Source organism: Petromyzon marinus, chromosome 3 (assembly GCF_048934315.1).
Source record: "Petromyzon marinus isolate PM22_M1 ecotype Great Lakes invasive population chromosome 3, UKy_Petmar_22M1.pri1.0, whole genome shotgun sequence".
Lineage (NCBI taxonomy): Eukaryota > Metazoa > Chordata > Hyperoartia > Petromyzontiformes > Petromyzontidae > Petromyzon > Petromyzon marinus.
In genome coordinates this window covers 17,489,512-17,510,132 of record NC_133669.1, presented here as the reverse complement: position 1 = coordinate 17,510,132, position 20,621 = coordinate 17,489,512, and the positions used below count along the sequence as shown (strand labels likewise).

The 20,621-nt window shown below is 50.1% G+C and overlaps 1 protein-coding gene across 3 annotated transcripts; it reads left to right on the top strand.

Annotated features, from left to right (window-relative positions):
- The first annotated feature begins 932 nt into the window (after positions 1–932).
- On the top strand, positions 933–20,194 carry LOC116955837 (16 kDa calcium-binding protein-like). Of its 3 annotated transcripts, XR_012929521.1 has the most exons (6): positions 933–947; positions 12,581–12,702; positions 13,371–13,555; positions 15,514–15,585; positions 17,684–17,813; positions 19,560–20,194. XR_012929521.1 is itself a non-coding variant. In XM_032977163.2 (4 exons), the coding sequence occupies exons 1-4, from the start codon at positions 13,553–13,555 to the stop codon at positions 19,589–19,591; spliced, it is 237 nt and encodes a 78-aa protein (XP_032833054.1). In that variant the 5' UTR covers positions 13,404–13,552; the 3' UTR covers positions 19,592–20,194. The 3 variants fall into 3 exon arrangements, 1 of the variants encoding a protein (XP_032833054.1); XR_012929522.1 differs by lacking the exon at positions 12,581–12,702; XM_032977163.2 differs by lacking the exons at positions 933–947; positions 12,581–12,702 and having other exon boundaries at positions 13,404–13,555.
- The last annotated feature ends 427 nt before the right edge of the window (positions 20,195–20,621 follow it).

Here is a 20,621-nt window from a genome sequence, read left to right as displayed (position 1 = left end):
TTGGGTAGTGATTGGGATCGTGATAGGGGTAGGGTGATGCCTGGTCATAGCGGGGGGCGGAGGCAGGGAGCAGCAGTAGGATGGGCGAGGGAGAAATCGGTGGGTTTTAAGGGAGGAACGGAAGCAGGTTAGTGATGGAAATGATTATCAAGGAAATGTCCCTGAGCTTCACGCAAGCCAAGAGGTGAGTTTGCGTTACGCGTTGCGACCACTAGTAGCTGCAGTAGTTAAAATGAAACGTACAGCATAAATAAAAACATTACCTTGCACGCAACTCCTGAGCTTTGCTTGAGAGGCGCTGTGACTCGAAACATTTAGTAGAGTCTCTTTTCTGTTTACAGGTCTCGGGGGCAATTTAAGTCGCATTCGTTTGCAGATTGCCCTCTGCTAAATGGAACGTGCTTGTACAAGCCCAGAGACAATGTGGATTGTGATAATTGCGTATAACAAATGTAGTTACTAAAAAAAACCACTATTAAAAAGGGACTGGCCAAACATATCGGTGTGAAGTGGGAATCTCTTGGAAAGAAGCCTTGAGCCTCATCCCCACTTGCCCACTTAACCGGAGAGCACTCTGTGCGTTTCCGCGAGCCCCGTCCGCAGAGAGGACTGATGAAAGAAATTGGAGTTCAATTTCGATTTAAAGCTTTCGTGACTGCAAGGATTCATCTTCTTTGGTTCGTTCGGTAAAGTCACGTAAAATGAGAATAAAATAATAAATTGATGAAGGCCGCTTGTGTTGTGGCCGAAACGTCGTGAGAATATTATTGTGTTATTTTATTTTATCAATTTATTATTTTATTCTCATTCTACGTGACTTCACCGAGAGAACCAAAGAAAATTGGAGTTCGTCTGTTGCATAGCGCGCGCCCCCTGGTGGACTGAGTGGGGTACTGCACCACACATTGGGGCCTCGTGCACGTGGCCACACCAAGTGGACATGCCTGGTGAGCCCTTTCGTGTCGTTGTCTCATCGTATACCGTATAGATTTATATCGCACCTTATTCCAAGGCGCTTTAGAGCAATTATACAATTGTGCATACTATTATGGTGGTTGAAATAAAGAGTGGAGTTATGAAATGTGGTGGTGTGGTTAAGGTGACAGGATAACAGGCGGGAGTTGTTAAGGAGGGGTTGGGGGTAGGGGTAGTGATAGGGGTAGTGATAGGGGTTGGGGTAGGGGTAGTGATAGGGGTAGTGATAGGGGTTGGGGTAGTGATAGGGGTTGGGGTAGTGATAGGGGTTGTGGTAGTGATAGGGGTAGTGATAGGGGTAGTGATAGGGGTTGGGGTAGTGATAGGGGTAGTGATAGGGGTTGTGGTAGTGATAGGGGTTGGGGTAGTGATAGGGGTTGGGGTAGTGATAGGGGGAGGGTAGTGATAGGGGTTGTGGTAGTGATAGGGGTTGGGGTAGTGATAGGGGTTGTGGTAGTGATAGGGGTTGTGGTAGTGATAGGGGTTGGAGTAGTGATAGGGGTTGTGGTAGTGACAGGGGTTGGGGTAGTGATAGGGGTTGGGGTAGTGATAGGGGTAGGGTAGTGATAGGGGTTGTGGTAGTGATAGGGGTTTGGGTAGTGATAGGGGTTGTGGTAGTGATAGGGGTTGTGGTAGTGATAGGGGTTGGAGTAGTGATAGGGGTTGTGGTAGTGATAGGGGTTGTGGTAGTGATAGGGGTTGGAGTAGTGATAGGGGTTGGGGTAGTGATAGGGGTTGTTGTAGTGATAGAGGTTGGAGTAGTGATAGGGGTTGGGGTAGTGATAGGGGTTGGGGTAGTGATAGGGGTTGGAGTAGTGATAGGGGTTGTGGTAGTGATAGGGGTTGTGGTAGTGATAGGGGTTGGAGTAGTGATAGGGGTTGGGGTAGTGATAGGGGTTGTGGTAGTGATAGAGGTTGGAGTAGTGATAGGGGTTGGGGTAGTGATAGGGGTTGGGGTAGTGATAGGGGTTGTGGTAGTGATAGGGGTTGGAGTAGTGACAGGGGTTGGGGTAGTGACAGGGGTTGGGGTAGTGATAGGGGTTGTGGTAGTGATAGGGGTTGTGGTAGTGATAGGGGTTGGGGTAGTGATAGGGGTTGGGGTAGTGATAGGGGTTGTGGTAGTGATAGGGGTTGTGGTAGTGATAGGGGTTGGGGTAGTGATAGGGGTTGTGGTAGTGATAGGGGTCGTGGTAGTGATAGGGGTTGGGGTAGTGATAGGGGTTGGGGGTAGTGATAGGGGTAGTTACAGGGGTAGGGGTAGTGATAGGGGTTGTGGTAGTGATAGGGGTTGGGGTAGTGATAGGGGTTGTGGTAGTAATAGGGGTTGTGGTAGTGATAGGGGTTGGGGTAGTGATAGGGGTTGGGGTAGTGATAGGGGTTGGGGTAGTGATAGGGGTTGGTGTAGCGATAAGGGTTGGGGTAGTGATAAGGGTTGGGGTACTTTAAATAAAGTAATAAAACATCACATTTAACACTTAGCACACACGAAGAACCATAGTGCTTGCAGGTGCCTGCCATGTATGTTATATAAAGGGTATATGTTTAATGGGTGGCGGCAGCAATAGGGGCCATGCAGAACCACTGGTTCAAAAATCACTCGCCACTGATATGAGCCATGGCTGGGAATCGAATCGGGGTTACTGGGTTCATAGCCACGATGCGTGGGATGCGAGATGGAGCGCGACTTCCTGTCCTCAGCATCTGCAATGAATCAGCGCCGCCACCGACTTTCCGCCCACCCATTCCAGTGCCACCACTAGGCCCCCCTCCCCCAAACGACGAAACACGTGGTCATGCAGCACAGCTGAGCTGGTAAACAAATCGCTGCCGGCCGCCGTGCGCCCCCTACCGCCACAGGACGCATTGTCGATATATCAGTCGCCGCTCGCTAAGCGAGCATTTTGCTTAGCGAGCCGCCACATGAATGCATTATGCTCGCTTTGGGAACAAATGGGTAAAAATTGCAAATTGTTCGTTATAGCGAATTCTCGGAAAAAGAACGCTCGTTAAACAAGACTAGTCTGCATTTACGCTATTTGCCCACGTGACGCAGGATATTTTTGGTCGCATTGGGAACTTTCACCAGGGGTCGCTGTTGGGCTTCTGCATGAGACCCTGTTTATAGGGAGACCCAGGGCTGTCGTTCATCTCTTTGGGGAGTCTGCGGGCTGCCGCTGCTAGCTACAAGTGCAGAATTGCTCAGTGGAGGGATACTTTGGCATTGTTGCGTGGATTGTTGCATGTACAATGGGCACACGTCTTGTTCTAAACACTTGAAATCTGTTGCTTGCCTATGTGTATTGTTCTTGGTCCCTATGACTACTGTACTTTTGCATGGTCTTTGAACTTAATAGACAGGCATTTTACTCCTACGATAGTGTTAATTCGCTATTGCAAGTACCATTTGTGCTCCACCCCGTGCTGTCATTCTCGTTGAGCGGTCCCTGTCCGCGCGTTCGCGTCGAGAGAGGAAGGACTGGGACAATTCCGGTTTCTCAACTCCCGCCGAGTGAAGCCTCCAGCCAATTGAAGTGGCACGTGGGGGCGAGTCCAATTCGAGCAGCCTTGACCGAAGCTCATGGACGTAAACCTTCCCTTCACACTCCGCCACGAATTGTTTACCCAGTGTGCAGTGAGTTTTGGCGTGGCTTTCGTGTAAACAATTTGTTGTTTTTGCTCTCGTTCTTTTCCACGTCCCCTCCCTGCAATGTCATAATAACCGCCCCCCCTCTTCCGACGGTCTTTGGGCCTGTGGTCGTCCTTGTAAGACGTTGGGCATAGCTCAAAGGGACTTTACCAGCTGTAATAATAAATATTGAGTCCGAGTCTGCCAGCCTCCTTCCATGTGTGGCTACTCCACCAGTTGTCGCCACATGAATGCCTGCGCCTCATCTTCCGTGCCAGCTCCACTGTGCTAACCTCAGCATTTGCCATGCGGGTCACTATGCCAGACCGTGAGTCTCCATGTGGAGATTGAACGAGATTCTTATAGAAACCACATTTTTTTTCATGTTAACCATAGGAGCTGTGTATATATATTTTGAAATGACTCGGACGACGAATTACTGATTGGCCACTTTATTGAAGGCACAATGACTATCTAGGCCCGGACTTGGTGCTTCATGCTGTAGCTCGTCCCTTCGCTCGAACGTCACTGCTCCTGGTGCTCTCCCCTTTTATCCTCCTCGAGCCCCCTCTCTCGAACTTTCCTGTCCGTGTTTTTCCTTCAGCCAATCCCCATCCTTCTTCCCGAACGGATCACCTATCTTCGTTCAAACCCCATTGCCTCCAATCTCTTTAAAGCCTACCTCCCGACCAGTCCCTGTGGGCAGGCCTCTTTCGGTCAATCGGAGACCCTGGTTATTTTCAAACTATCCGTTAGGCTGCACATTGGCTTAGGGGCATTTTCGGTTCATTTCATAAATACGGCTCATCCAGAGCCAAATTGAACTAAAAAAAAAATCCACCAGGCACAGACTCAGAAATAGTTTAGAAATTGTTGATCGTTATGATAAAATCCCGCAAAGCCGGACTAATTGTGGGGAGAGCCTTTCCGGTTACGGGCGATGACCAGAAATACTGCAAATGTTAAAATAAAACATGTTACGTTCAGATGTATTCACAATAGGGATGTGGAGCGGTGGTAAAGGCGAAGCGCTCGGCTCAATGCACGCAGGCCTTCCAGAGTTCGATTCTCAGTCATGTCTAACTTAAGAAGCAAGTGCTATCAGAACCGCTTCTCGCCTCCTCCTTCCACACCCCCCACCCTCCACCATCCCGTAGTGACCAGTGTGGTGACGTATGATCTAAGACCCCTGTGGCCGACACGCGTTGTAAACGCCCTGATCCAGCAGTGTGGCAAATGCATGGCACAGAGAAACTGTTGCATGCACTGGCTACATGATGGTACTGTATTGTGGACGTGAAGAACATGAACGTTCTTCATGATCTTGACTTAAAGCTTTCGTGACTGCACGAATTCATATTCTTTGAGTCTTTCGGTAGAGTCACGTAGACAGGATCAAATAAAATAACGTAAAAACGACGACGTTTCGATCGCAACACAAGCGATCGTCATCAGGACGATCAGGGCGATCGCTTGTCTTATGATCGAAACGTCGTCGAATGTTCTTCATGATTATCAATATTTATATTCTCGACGGTGATGCCAATGTTTTTGTTGTATTGTAGAGGGGACATACCTACAAGAGTATACAGGCGAAGTTCGCTGCACTGCAATGATGATAGTTTCTTGTCGATAGTGTCCAGTGTTCGGTAATATTATATATGGGACCTTTTTTTCCAAGTATCAGAGTATAAAAAATAAGAATAGGTTTTATCCTTGCTGGCAACAGGTGTTAAGATGTTTAAACACCAAATAGATAGCTTTTGCAAGGAATCAAGTTACTGCATTAATCACACACAGTACTTGTGGAGAACATGCAAACATTTTTCTGTTAATCTCCATATATATAACAGGCAGAGTTGTGAATGTGTGCCTGTTCAAAATGTTTAGCGTACTTCCCGACATGCAACACACTTGAAATTTGCCATGTGGGTACTTTCCAGACTGTACACCATGCAAACATTATAAAAATACACTTGTGTTGTTTTTTTTTTTTGGGGGGGGGGAGCTCAATAATGCATCTATTTTTTGCACGGCAGTGAGCTGTGACGTAAAATCTGTCACGTGACCCGCGTATGTGGAAGCGTAACGCATTGTAGCGTAGTGGTTAGCGCGCCGCGCTACGAACCCGGCCACTCGAGTTCGATTCCCGCTCACGGCCACCACCGGTGACAATTATTTTAACCGCTCCTGGGCCTCCCCTAGGGTCGACTCAGCCTCAAACAAGTAACTGCTGTGGTGTGTGAACATCGCCACTGGGGAGACAAAGGCGGCCGCGCGTGGTGGATCAAAGTCCCGGGAGAAGCCGGGTAGTACAGCTAGTACAGTATACGGCACTGTCTTTGAAATTGATTGGCCTCCATCAGCAGAGACAGCAGCCGTCTTTGTGACCTAGTATCACTGCCAGTGTCAGACCAGAGAACAACGCCAAAAGGCGAACAGCACAATGCCGATGCACGCACCAGAGCATCTATAGCTGGGGTGAGCAGCTATATGATGGGACCTCATTGCCAGTGTAGCGTCAGAAATACATAGCACACACCGCCCGTGTGTATACTTGCCAGTAGTTGCGGGCACGGGTCTATAGGGGGTGCCACCCTGAGCTAGAGCCCCCTGGAAGGTTCCAGAAAGGGGGCGGTACCGGGGGTGGAGAGTCCCCGAGGGGTGTACAAAAGACGGACCTCAGGACGGCTCAGGGCAGTGCTCTGAAGACGAAGACAGAAGGCCAGCTAGGCTAGGACCCTGGGACCCGACGTCCTTTTAAGGGCCGGGGCCGAGCATGGACAAAGTGGTCGGGACCCGCACCTTGGCTGGGTCAGGTCAGCGTAGCCTCCCCTAGGTCACCCTTAGCCAGAGGACTAAGAGCCGGTAGCCCCAGTGTTAGGGCATGTTAGCCCGGAGGCCAAACCTCCCCAGGTAGTGGGAGTAAGGGGCTTTCCGTTAAAGAGTTACAATAAACCGTGTTGCTTCGAAAGACTACGTTTCCAGTCTCCGTGGAACCCACTACATCAGTATTAAAGAACGAAAAATAAGAAGAGGCATTACCCTCTCTGCCAACAGACAAGCTACATTGTTGACACTTTTATTTTGAAGAGATCTCTTGTGCTAGGTCTGCTGTAAACACAAGCTTTGATGAGTTAAATGTCTCATCGCAGCCTTTCGTGGTTCCCTGCACATCCGTCACCCAGAACGGACCATTGAACATAGAAACGACTCAATGCCGGATTTACAACTATGAAGGGAGGCATCGTTGGCAGCGATGATGCACTCCGCTGTTCCCAAAGCAATGATGTGGCTCATTAACCACCTCAGTGTACAATTGCAGTTGTTGCTCTCGTTGGCCGTCAAAGCCCAGCCCAGACTCCGACACGCCGTGTCATTATTCGCGCCCCGGGCAAATTGTTCAAACTGGGCGTCACACCCACACACTGCTACACACCCATACAACACTGCCACACAAAGACGAATATCCCCCGTATAACCTTAACAGACTGTAGGGGCAAGTGCTGTTAGTGAGCACCTATGAAGGCCGGCACGGCACACGGGGGGGGGGGGGGGGGCAGCTACACGCCCGGCCGCCTTTGTCTCCACAGTGGCGATGTTTACACACCGCACCAGGTACTCATTTGAGGCTGAGTCGACCTAAGGGAGGCCCAGGACCGGTGCAGATAATCGTCACTGGTGTCGGCCGTGAGCGGGAATCGAACTCGGGTCGCCGGGTTCATAGCGCAGTGCGCTAACCGCTACACTACCACACAACAACAACCGCCATTCGCCACTAAGTGGCGGTGACGTCACCACGACGCTTGTGCCAGGCTATGTGCACCCTGAGGCCACGTGAAGTGTCGAACGCCCGCTGGCAGGAGGTCACGGGGCAGACCCAGGTGCCACGGGTCGACTGACTGAGATGACTGGCTGATGCACCACCTGTGCCCCCTACTGTGCCAACCTGCTGTGCTTTAGCCACCCGGCGCTCCGCTCGCTGTTGTGAGCGTCGCTCCTCCGCCCTCCGTTGTTGTTGGAGGGCGACTGCCTCCAACTGCCCAGTAGCATCCTTCACGAGCCTCCTCCACAGAGGCCGATCTTGACACCGCTGGTACCAGTCATCGGCAAGTCCACTCAGCTCCACGTCCTCCTGTACCACATCACTCCATCTCTACTCTAGCCCGTGCCGCGCCCGCTTAGCCCCCTCAATCCGGCCAAACAAAAGCTGTTTCGGCATGCGGTGGCTGGGCATGCGGGCTACATGACCCAGCCATCGCAGCCTTGCCTGCCGGAGGAGCTCACCGATGGGACCCTGCCCAGATCTTTCAAGGATTTGTGAGCTCCTCACACAATCCAGTCTGGTTAAACCCAGGATGGATCGTAGGCAGGCCAGCCTAAATGTTTCTAACCGGCGAAGATGTTCCATTAGGGGGGTCCACGTTTCGCAAGCGTAGAGAAGGGAGGGAATGACCGTGGCCGAGAAGACCTGAAGCTTAGTGCGGAGCGACAGACCAGGTAGCTTCCACACAGCGTTACGCAACCGATGAAAAGATATTGCCGCTCGACTGATTCGGAGTGAGACCTCTGCTGTTAAACTGGAGCCAGTCATAAGCACACTGCCCAGGTATGGGAAACTCTCCACTCTCTCCACAACTGCCCCATCACCGATTGGGAGTTGTGGGGGTGGAGTGTCCGATGGTACAAAATACCCAGGCAGGTGCTTAGTTTTGGTGGGGCTGATGGTAAGGCCCCACCTCTTAGTGGCACGCTCCAGTCTCAGCAGCAGCGTCTCCAACTCCTCCTCTGACTGAGCAGCTATTACCAAATCATCAGCATACATAACGTGGTTGAGCAATAGGGAGCCATCCCTTGACCGCACCCGGGCATCGATTAGCCTCCCATTATATCTGTACCATATGGAGATTCCCCCGGTACAGCTATTGAAGGCTTCACGAACTACGTGGTCAAAATAGATGTTAAAAAATGTGGGAGCCAGAGGACATCCCTGTCGCACCCCAAGGTGTACAGGGAATGGCTCTGACTCCCGGCCACGTAGTTTTACCCGGGCCCGCTCACCATCATGAAGGTCCTTAATGATCGTGAGCAGAGGGTCAGGTACTCCAAAAGCACGAAGAATGACCCAGAGCCCAGGCCTACTGATGGTATCATAGGCCTTGACCAGGTCAATAAAGCAGAGATGTAGGTCTTGTTGGAATTCCCTACACCTCTGCTTTAGCAGACGGACAGAAAATATGGCATCTGTGCAGGACCGCCCTTTCCTGAAACCGCATTGGGGCTCCGCAAGCCTCTCCTCAGCGTGCCTGGCAAGGCGATGCTGAATAATCCTTGCCAGGACCTTTGCCGGCACACTGAGGAGTGAGATGCCCCTGTAGTTGTTACAGTCTGTGCGGTCCCCCTTCTTAAAAAGGGGGACCACCAGGGCATCCTTCCAATCCTGCGGAACCCGTCCAGTGGTCCAGACTCTTGTTATGATGTCATATAGGGCAGTCTGTGCACAAACGCCACCCTCCCTCAGCATTTCGCTTGGGAGATCATCTCTGCCCGCTGCCTTTCCTGGTCTCAGACTCCGGATCGCCTTCAATACTTCCTCAGCAGATGGCACCTCAGCCAGCCACTCACAGGGGGTGACTTCATCCAATATTTGAGGCACCGTAGCCTCAGCAGAGTCATCCTCACTTTGTGCCACGATGTTTTCCTGGCTGAGGGATTTTCCCTCCCCCAGGACCTCAAAGAAATGTTCAGCAAATCTGCGAACCTGTTCCTGGGGGTCGGAAATTGGATCACCGTTTTTTCCCCTAATGATGGTAATAGGTGTGGCGCTGCAGGTTACTTTTTTGATGGAGTTAAATAGAGATTTGTGATCACGGGCCACTGAGGCAGACTCCATCTCCTCAGCAACCCGCGACCACCACCCATCCTTGCAGCGCCTCACGGCTCTCCGAACCTCCGAGCGACGGCTGCAGTAAGCCTCCTCATTCTCTGACGTGGGATTCTGTAGCCGATGACAGTGGGCCTGTCGCTTTTTCTCAACCATCCTGAACAACTCCTCTGTCATCCAGGGTGTCTGGGGAGGTCTGGACCGCGTACCCAGAGCAGCCATTGCAGCTGCATGAGTCACAGTCCTAAACCTCGCCCATTTACCCTCGACATCAGGAGGAGTCGGGGACGATGCCAATCCCAGCCGCAAGCGATGATGAAATTCTCGCTTGCAACTTTCATCAGATAACTGAGACCAGGCCACTTTAGGTTGGAATGGGGTCCTGGGTGTACACCCACCACCGGAGTGGAAGAATGGCAGGCGCATCTTACAGATGACTAGTCGATGGTCAGAGGGCAGATCAGCTCCACGGTAGGTCCTGGTGTCAAGGACATGGGCTCGCATTCGCTGGTCCGTCACTATGTAGTCCAGCAGATGTTCTTGCTTGGACCCGGCATGCATCCATGATGTTGTGTGGATGCGCCGATGCCGGAACAGCGTGTTGGTAATTACAAGCCCATGGGCTGCACAAAAATCTAGCAGCCTCCTACCGTTGTTATTGAGCTGATCTGGCCCATGCCCTCCAATCACTCCAGACCAGGTGCCAGTATCATGACCAACTCGGGCATTGAAGTCACCCAACATGATGACTCTATCCCGAGGGGCCACTTTAGCCAGCACCTGTGACAGGAGGTCATAGAAGGCATCTGACTCATCGGCTTTGCCTGCATCCCTCCACGGATGTTCATCTTCGGTGGGGGCATAAGTAACCACGACCACCATTCCTCGCCTCCGGTTGATGGGAAGGCGAGCCCAAAGTAGCCTGGGGCTTACAGCTTCCCACACCTCACCGCCACGCTCCCACGCCCCCTTCATTCTTTTGTTCAAAAGAAGACCCACACCCTGTTGTTTGGCAGTCTGCTGCCCCGAGTAGAGGACTGTCCACCCCTCATGGTGGCAGGAGCCAGAGCCGGTCCACCGGACCTCCTGAATGCCGCATAGATCCAGGCGGTACCGGTCCAGCTCCCGACAGAGGAGTGGCAGCCTCTCCTCTGCAGTGAGCGTTCGAACATTCCACGTGGCCACCCGTAGTGGATTTTCGTTGTTTCTGGAGTAGCCCCGAGGGTAGGTATTCAATCTCCTGGCTCCGCCAATTGGGGTTTGGCCAGGAGACGTCATAGACGCCTGGCCCCCCGGGGCCTCCGGCACAAGCTTAGTTGTTACATATTTCAGTTTAATTCGTAGTTTCGTGGTAATTAATTGAAGGTGGAGGGGTTACCAGCCCCTCGCACCCGTCCAGAGCCCCCGTTTAGCCCCTGTGGTGGACACATATGCCATGAGGGGAGGAGCCAATCAAAATTGGATCTCCCCCCACAGCGCTGTCCACGACAGAGTTGCCCGTCCGGCACCGCGAGGAGGTAGGGGGTTGTTTTGCCGTCCACACTACCACACCCATACTTCTACACACACCCATACTGCTACACACACCCATACACACTGAGATACACCTGTACACACCGAGACACACCTGTACACACCGAGACACACCTGTACATACCGAGACACACCTGTACACACTGCCACACACAGCCACACTGCCACACACACCCATACTGCTACACACACCCATACTGCTACACACACCCATACACACTGAGACACACCCGTACACACTGAGACACACCTGTACACACCGAGACACACCTGTACACACTGCCACACACACCCATACTGCTACACACACCCATACACACTGAGACACACCTGTACACACTGAGACACACCCGTACACACTGCCACACACACCCATACTGCTACACACACCCATACTGCTACACACACCCATACTGCTACACACACCCATACACACTGAGACACACCCATACACACTGAGACACACCTGTACACACTGAGACAAAGAACCCCCTGTATAGCCTAAGGGGCCGTCCATAAATGACGTCTTTCAATTTTGGACGATTTTTTACCCCCTCCCCCTCGTCACACGGCGTCACAAAAATTCAGAGCCCCTCAAATATGACGTCATAAAGCTCTGCCCCCCCCCCAAAAAAAATGTTTCAAATCCCTTTAAACTATTGTCATTGTAGTGCGTATTTAATGTGCCGCTCCACTCTCATGTTGTAATTAAGTAGAACGTGTTGTCTATATTTATTTAAAGTTGCGCATTTTGATATGACGTCACATTTCTCAACCCCCCCCCCCTTCGTCACACATCGTCACAAATATCTGACCCCCCCCCCCAGGTGCGTGACGTCATTTATGGACGGCCCCTTAACAGACTGTCGGGGCAAGTTATGTTAGCGAGCACCTATGAAGGCCGGCATGGCACACGAGGGGTTGGGGTGGCCAACACCACGCCCGGTCGCCTTTGTCTCCCTAGTGGCGATGTTTACACACCGCCACTAGGGAGACAAAGGCGATGTTTACACATCGCACCAGGTGCTCTTTTTAGGCTGAGAGAATTGAACCCGGGTCGCTAGGTTCGTAGCGCAGCGCGCTAACCGCTGCACCACCGCTCCCAAAAAATTGCAACACACACCCATGCCACTACACACACCCCTACACATTTCCACACACCCATACGCACCCATAGACACTGACACCCATACTGCCATACACCCCCAGGCACACCGCCGTATAGCCTCTACCAGGCTGTTGGTGCAAGTGCTTATAGCAAGCACCTAACACCACTCCCAGCCGAATTTGTCTTCTCCCGGGCTGATGTTTGCAAACATTTTAAGGCCCAGATCCGGGCCCGATGTTAGCCGTGAACGGGAGTCGAACGCGCTTCGCCGAGTTGGTAAACTCGGTGCGCTAACCACCACACTACTCATTTGAGACATCGAGGGGGCGCAGGACCGGTTCTGCCCATCGTCGCTCGCGTTGGCCGTGAGCGGGAATCGAACTCGGGCGGCCGGGGATTTGCAGCGGCAGCGCACTGACCTACTGCGCCACCGCTCCCTAAATCGTCCTTCCAGAGGGCACCAACTTGCAGTCGTTTCCGCAACCCGGCGGCGGTGACGTCGTCCCGCGCCCGTGTCACGCTCGGAGCGCTCTGAGGCTCTCATCACGCGAAGACCCAGGTGCCTTGGGTTGACAGGTGCCTGACAGATGCACTGCCCTGTGATCCACGCCCTTACACACACAGAACAATGGGCGTTTTCCACACACACAAGACAAACTATCCCCCCCACCACCACCACCACCGTATAGCCTGAACAAACGTTTTGGACAAGCGCTTGTAGTAGAATGAGAATCATTATTCATCCGATTAGTTGTGACGCACCTATGAACGGGTGGGTGACCAGTAGCCACGCCCGACCGCCTCTTTCTCCCCAGTGGAGACGTTGACACAAGCTCAACAGGTACTCGTTTGAGGCTGAGTAGACTTAGGGGAGGCTCAGGACCAGATCAAAAATCCTCGCTGGTGTTGGCCGTGAGCGGATCGCCGGGTTCGTAGCGCAGCGCTCTAACCACGCACGATCGTTCCCCAGCCATACGCAACCACAACGGCCAGTCGACACTTAAGTGGCGGGGACGTCAGCACGGAACCTGTGCCAGGCCACGTGCATCTCCATGCCACGTGAAGTGTCGAAGGCTCACTGCTGGCAGGAGGTCACGGGACAGACCCAGGTGCCGTGGGGTTGACTGAGATGACCGGCAGATGCACCAGCTGTGCCCCCTACTGTGCCAACTTGGTCAATTTTATCCGCCAGGCACTCCGCTCGTTGTTGTGAGCGTCGCTGCTCTGCCCTCCCCTAACCACAGTACACGGAAGCGCCACCGGCACCTCGCCCACGCCCCGTACACGCGCTCAGGGCCACACCCAGACTCCGCTATAAATTCCTGCTGGATATCCGCCCACGCTCATCGTCCAAAGCACCGAGTGAAGTCTGCCGAACTCCGCCTCATCTTCCCTTCGTCGCCAGCTCTGCACACCCAAGTCCACCATGGTGAGAGATCAAATCGTTGCTTTTGCACCGCACACACACGACAACAATAACAACAGCCAAATTCCTGCGCTCAGTTCCACATTGCCCTCCCACGATCACTCCTTTCGCACGATAATTGTATCCTGTGTAAATGTGTATTACACACCTCCGCCCGATTAGCACGGTTTGCTACGTACGGTGCGAAAGAAGTTCAACACACATGCGTATATATCCTGTATGTATCAACCAGGAGCGTAACTCATTGTCCTGGACATGTAACGCAAATTTTTTAAATATTTTTTTATATATATGGAACACGTTGCCCAACATTGATCTGCCAAGATGTGTTTATCTAACCGAGTTTCTGGCGTGTAGCACGTGACATGATGTTGATGATATCGTTAACAGCACATTTTCAATGGCATGTAATTTCGGGAAGGCGCGCGCGTGTGTGTGTACATGCGATTGCGTAGGTTTAACGCGGTTGTGGTTTGTGGCAGTCGGATGTGGGTTTTTGGGTTTTGGCTGTTGCGCTTGGCCGAGATCATCGAAATTCTAGCATCTTGCCAATCTTGCCAATTACGTCTGGCAGTTCACCAGCATTGCATCAAGCAAAGTCTGACTTCTGCTGATGAAACACTCTTAAGTAGGAAACCGGTTCAGAGTTTGTACTGAATCGATGCTGCTAAAGCTATGATTTCGCAGGCCAATGGGATGTTGTTATTACCTGGACAAACCGATATGAAGGGGACGTATCGTTTGCTTACATATATAGTCCACACACATATTACATTTACTTGGTCTGAACTGAACTAATCTCAAGTTTAATCCACTCGTTTGCATTGGGTGGGTTTTCTGTGAGTTTTCCGGTTAACTCCCACACGTCAAACACTCGTTAACGCCACTGGCCAAACATCCCAATGCAAGCACCCCCTGACCTCGTCTTGAGACTCGGCGAGGCTTTGAGGCTGAGTGAGGCTTTCCCTGCGTTAATCATTTCAAACGCCAGTTTAAATTTCACGTCCTTTTCAACAGTGGTGGTCGAATGGTGTGCGGGGTGTCGAGGTGGTTAAGGTGGTAAGCTGTTATAAAAAAAATCCATTGCATATATCCGATTCACTGGGAACTTGAGGCGTTGGCGGATATGTGAAAAAGGTCGGATAAGTGAACATCTGTAGAAAATGACAGTTACACCACCGTGCACATTTTTTTGCACTGGGTGTGGACACGAATGGTTAAGGCGGATATATGACGGTCTGATATTAGATGTTTGGCTATATTATGTTTTGAATGTACCAGTGGATTCCACATTGTGTGGATGCAATACAAATCCAGTGGCTCGCTGCGTACAGTATTAAAACAATTTATTTATTCATTTGCGGTGAACGCTTTTGTTTATCCATGATGTCTGACTCATGTGGAATGTGCGAACTGGCACGGAGCCGCGCCCACCACCCACCCACCGCCTGACGCGAGACGACCCATCGAGCCCGCATGGAGCCAAGCGAGTTGCTCGGCACCACGTTGGGTGGCAAATGTTACTCGTATCCACCATAGGCAGAGTCAACCGCGGGTGGAAATGCCTCTCGTTTATACCAGCTGTTTTATGGATTCCGCCTATCTATTTTCATACTCTATAGATGTTTCGTATCGTATAAGTTTATTATTTGTTCCGATATGCTACTCTAGAAAACCATACAATGATGCCCGTTTACTGACATACATCACAAAAAAGCGACTACAGTCGTCTTGCGATCTAGCAGTGAATTTTTTCTGGAAAATAATTGTTAGAATCCCAAAGACCATTCATAAAACGGTCACGAAGGAATAATAATCGAAGGCTATCCGTTTAATATGATGGTGAGCCATGCCTCCCTTGCGACTAGAGATGAGCTTCATCTCACCTGGCTAAACAGAGCAACCGAATGTAAGTGAACAAATGATTTACGATTCTCCTCCATGTCTCTCCCACCTCTCAGTCTCACCCGAAGCCGTCTCCACTTGCAAAACAGATGAAGGAATTGGGGGACAAATTCCGGAGCTTAGACAAGGTAAGGATGTTGTCATCCTCCAACTAAATGCACCACGATCATCGTCATGGTCGTCGTCGTCGTCATCCTAAAGTGGTCGGTGAAGCGTGCACGACAGTGCTGCTCGACATCTTAAGACCAAACAGAGCTCTGGCACATTAAAGTGGAATTTCCATGACCTGATCGGTCATCGACCAAGAGGTGGAATTAGTGTCGCCCAACACTTACTTGGCATATGGCATGCGAGATGGGGTGGCATAGATAACCCTTGCAAATAAAAAAAAATTGCGTCTTTACAAATTTTATTTCCATTTATATATTGGCATTGTGTCCTATAATTAAATGTCCATTTCGAACTCTGGTGGCAGAGTGGTGACGCCCCATGTGCTGGAGAATGGCCCGTAGAAGGAAATGTCATAGAACAGCTTTTTAAATATCCCTTGCAGTGCCATTTTTTTAGGCACGCACTCAGGGAATACAATGCCCCTTATGCCCTGCGACAGAGAAATGTTTGTCACATGGCAGTACGATCATAATTTATATAGTTGTCAGCTGGCATTTATAAAGATGAGAAACGTAGAACAAGCGAATTCAAATGTAGATTTTTAGTTTTTGTTTTAGTGCAGTCGTTCGTGATGGCGCTACAACCATCAACTTGCTTCACATGCAATAACTCAGCTTAGTGGCGAGCAGCTGAAATCCGGGAGCACTGAACCGACTGGTGTTCGGCCCGGCTTTCTGAAACTAGAAAAACAAAACTGGCCTAAAGCTGCAGCAGTTATTTTGAACCGATTAACTTATGGGCGTGGTCCGTAATTTTACACGCTCAAAAAAAGGTCTAGGTGCAGCCACGCAATTCTTTGCTTACGTCACTGTGGGGGTGTAGGTAAATGGGGTGGTGGGATCGGGGGCTCGAGTGACATTGCAGATGTTGGGCAGGAATAAAGCAGCAGGAGGCAGCAGCAGCATCCGCCTGCAGACGTGATAACCGTGGGGATAGGACACAAGGTGGACTGGGTTTTAAAACCCGATGTTGATTCAAAATCAGTCCCCCATGCTGCTGCCCAGGGGTATTATTACCCAGTCTTTTAACTTGAGCAATCTATAGATCGTGCTCTTCACGAACCCTCGCTGACTGACCAGCGTGGTGCAGTGTGGGCAAACGGTCCCTATTGAGCGATGCGGCATGGGGGAGGCCTTTGTCTAGCAGTGAATTAACCAAGGGCAAATACGAATAATAATTGTCATCTAAAGTTGGTTACGTGTTTAATGCACTACGTATGTGATCAATTGGCTCCTTCCCCCTGTCCACGGGGATTTGTCGTGAGGATGGAGGTGAAGTCGATCATCCAGTGCCCCCCCCCCCGCCTCAGTGAGTGGTCTTTAAAAAAACGATTCACTTTAACCACTCAGGGTAATCGATTATCCGGAACTCGCAGATTAACTTTTCGCTCCCTCAACTGTCGGTCAGTCATCTCCTTGTCAATCTGCTATCGCCACTACAATGGTTGTTACAATTCCCATTAACTTCACCCCTTGATTCCTCCACTCATTTAGAGGGCTCCGTCTACCAGGCTCGCCATTTCATCTCATCCACACCGGGTTCAACCATCACGCTGGTTGAATTAAAGCCCTTCGCTTTCTCAGACTCGTATTTATTTATTCATACTGGAGGAATCCGATGAGCTATCAAGCTCTTTGTCGCAGATGTCCAATAGGGGCGGGTAAGAACGTTACAAAAACATGGTAGTGCAAAGTACAAGAAAGGTAAACACATCACCTAAACACAAACAAATAAAACGAAACCATCCCCATCCTACCAGGCAAAGCCCACTTTTTCAGAAGCGACCTGGCCACAAATGATAGCTCAACAAAGTGCCCCATCATTTGGACATTTATAGCATCAAAATTATCTAAATAATCTCAATGCATGCTTCTGCTTCTTCCCTTCGCATGACTTGAATGTGGAATTCCCTGCCATTTTCTATCTCCAGATCGTATAAACTTGCTCAATTTGAGAATTATTCTTGTCAACTTTGTTTTTTGTGCTTTTAGTTTGTTGCTCCCCCCCCACCTCCGATTCGCATGGTTGGTCAACGGCTATGTCGCCCATTTCCAGGATGAATCTGGGTACTTGAGCAAGCAGGAGGTGCAGGAGGGACTCAAGAGCTTGGGGCTTCCCGAGAACTCAGTGGACGATTTCTTCCTTCAAAACGACCGGGGAAAGGATGACCAGATCTCCTACAAGGGTGAGGCTACCGTGGCGGGCGATGTTGTCTGGCGATACTCTGCAGGTGGACAGACTGGAATGATGTAAACTTTTACAAGTTGTTCTGGAAGTAATTTCTGGACGGCTACATTTTTGGCGCATGCCTGTAGTCGAGGCTATGCTACGGTAATAACGACAACAATTTTGAGTTTTGAGGCCATCGTAACGTTAGCGGGTGGCGGTGGTGGGGGAAGCATTTGTGACCATGTTTTAGTTTTTAAGCCTAGGCCTACACACGTTTATCTCGACTTTTTAGAGTTTGTGTTGGGTTGGTGTATATTTTGGTGAGAGTGGAAGACAAAAATGCTAGGGCCAGCATTTAAATGCCCAGTGTGGTTATATATCTGTCTCCCTGTGGTCGTGCGTATTTTTTCTCCGAGTCCTACCAGTTTTTCCCCGCACATGTAGAAACACGCGTTGAGTGTATTTGGCTACAAACGAGCTATATAGCTGACTGGGCCTTACCTGGTAAAATAAAAAAAAATAGTTTAGTTCATGGCTCGTGTCTAATATGTTATAATATCAAATAATGGCAGGGTCACAGATGTGACATTTTTTGTTAATTTAAAGACACAATTTGAGATCTCTGTATAGATGGGGTGGGGGGGGGCAGTCATAGGCAGAGGAGAAGAGGAAGGGGTCTTGAACAGAGGCTGGGAGCCGACATTATAGACGGCTGGGGGGAGGAACGTTCAGCCCTCGATGGCGGCAGCAGAGGCGTGATTCGAGCGTTTCACAAAAAAATGTTATTGCTGGAGCAGAGGACATTGAGGAGGAAAAGAGTGAGATGGGGGAGGGGGGAGAAGTTAGCAGGGGTCGAGTCCATGGAGGATGTTGAAGACAATGAGGGGTGATCTCGTAAATGGTTTGGGACTGGATTTGAGAGTCCGTGGGACGGATCGGGGTGCTTTGATGTGTATTCTTGGTTCTTTCGGTAAAGTTACGTAGAAGGGAAACAATAAAATATTAAAAAATTAAATTCTCACGACGTTTCGACTGTAACACAAGCAATTATCATCACGTGCAACACAAGCAATCACCTCATGATGATTGCTTGTGTTGCAGTCGAAACGTCGTGAGAATTTTATTTTTTATATTTTTATTATTTTATTGTTTCCCTACTACGTAACTTTACCGAAAGAACCAAGAATATGAATCCCTGCAGTCACGAAAGCTTTAAATCAAAATTTACTTTGATGTGGTTTTGTTTTACGGGTGTAGGTGCAGAAGTCGAAGTGGTTTAATTCCAGATTATTTGGAGTTTGGAGGGGATGGATTTTTGAAAGTCTTTACAGAGAGGGATTTTGAGCAGGCAAGGCAACGGTGTGATGGAGACACGGATGAGGGGCTCGGTGGCAGACGGGGAAAGGAAATGGGAGATATGGCAGAGTGCATGGCTGGAGGCAGGAGGTCCTGCACAGTCTGGTTAGATTTGGGGCCAGAGCCAGTGTAATTGGCTGGTGTACTCTATTACCTAACAATGTACATCTCACATTGGTGTCAAGTGTGTGTTTTTTTACTCTTGTGATTCACATTTGCCTCGTGGCGTTCAACATGCCAACCCGCAGCTACTTCGTAATGGGTTAAGGTAATCGTTTCAAGGAATGAATGTGGGGCATGTCCTTCAGCGTATAGCCATGTAAGCAACTCATAAATGGGTGGGTATTTGCTAAATAATTAATGGTTTCCTTGTAATGTTTGTAAATGCTTGTGTTTCCATTTGCAGAGTTTGTGGTGTTCATGTCAAAGAAAAAGTGATGACAAGTCGGGGTGACATGGAATTGCACGCTCATGCACACCACACTACAACATACATATACCAACACTGACAAAAAAAACAAAGACACACACACATTCCCTCATTATCACACCAACATACACAGTAACCCACATGCACGGCAACTCTCATGTGCGGAGAAACACACCCGTATGGATACACATGTACACACTGACGTATAGAAATGTAAACGTACGCACACCAACGCACGTACACACCGACACGCATACGCACCAACACATAAACACAGACTGAAATGCATACGCACACAAATCTAGATGCACACACCAACATATAGATAAAACATTGTATACACACCAACACAGGGACCAAGACCTACCAACACATACACACGTATGTACCAACACGTGCGTACACACACTGACATTGCCACTGATGCATCACCTCTATTGACATTCCCACAGACGCATCCCATTCCTTGGCACATACGTACTGTACAAGTGAATACATACGGAGGTGATTCTACAACCCTCACTAGGACTTCTCAAAAGCTGCCTTTTCATGGTGTTTCAGGTGAAATAACTTGACATAAATGGAAATAAATAAAAAAAATTGGTGTGAAATTCACGTGTGACCATCGATTCTTCTGTTATTATAACGCACGTCGCCATCGTCAACATCGACAGCCGCCGTTCGCCACCTAGCTTGCGCCAAGCACAAGAGCACTCGGTACGTAACGTGCACCTAGCTTGGCACAGGTTTTAGTGTGGAAGGCTCGATGGCAGGTGATGGATGGAACCCTTGTCGACAAACGCTCTCTAATGGGGACTACTGTGCTGTGCGCAGCAGTAGAGGCGCCGTGGTGGCGAGATGTGAACTACTTCGCCTGGTATACAGGTCGGGTAGTACGCGGAAATGTTTTCTATCGGCGGAGTGGTCCACGGGCCAAGAAAAGTATGAGAAACAAGTGCTCTAAGAGGTCTCGCGAAGTCTGGTCTGGTTAAACCCGAGAGGGACCGTGGGCGGACCAGCTGGAATATGTCAAACTGA

What these genes read in the sequence shown, in the direction of transcription:
- LOC116955837 (XM_032977163.2), top strand. An exon ending in AATTCCGGAGCTTAGACAAG is followed by an intron (nt 15,586 to 17,683) that starts GTAAGGATGTTG and finishes GCCCATTTCCAG; the next exon opens with GATGAATCTGGGTACTTGAG. An exon ending in TGACCAGATCTCCTACAAGG is followed by an intron (nt 17,814 to 19,559) that starts GTGAGGCTACCG and finishes TTCCATTTGCAG; the next exon opens with AGTTTGTGGTGTTCATGTCA.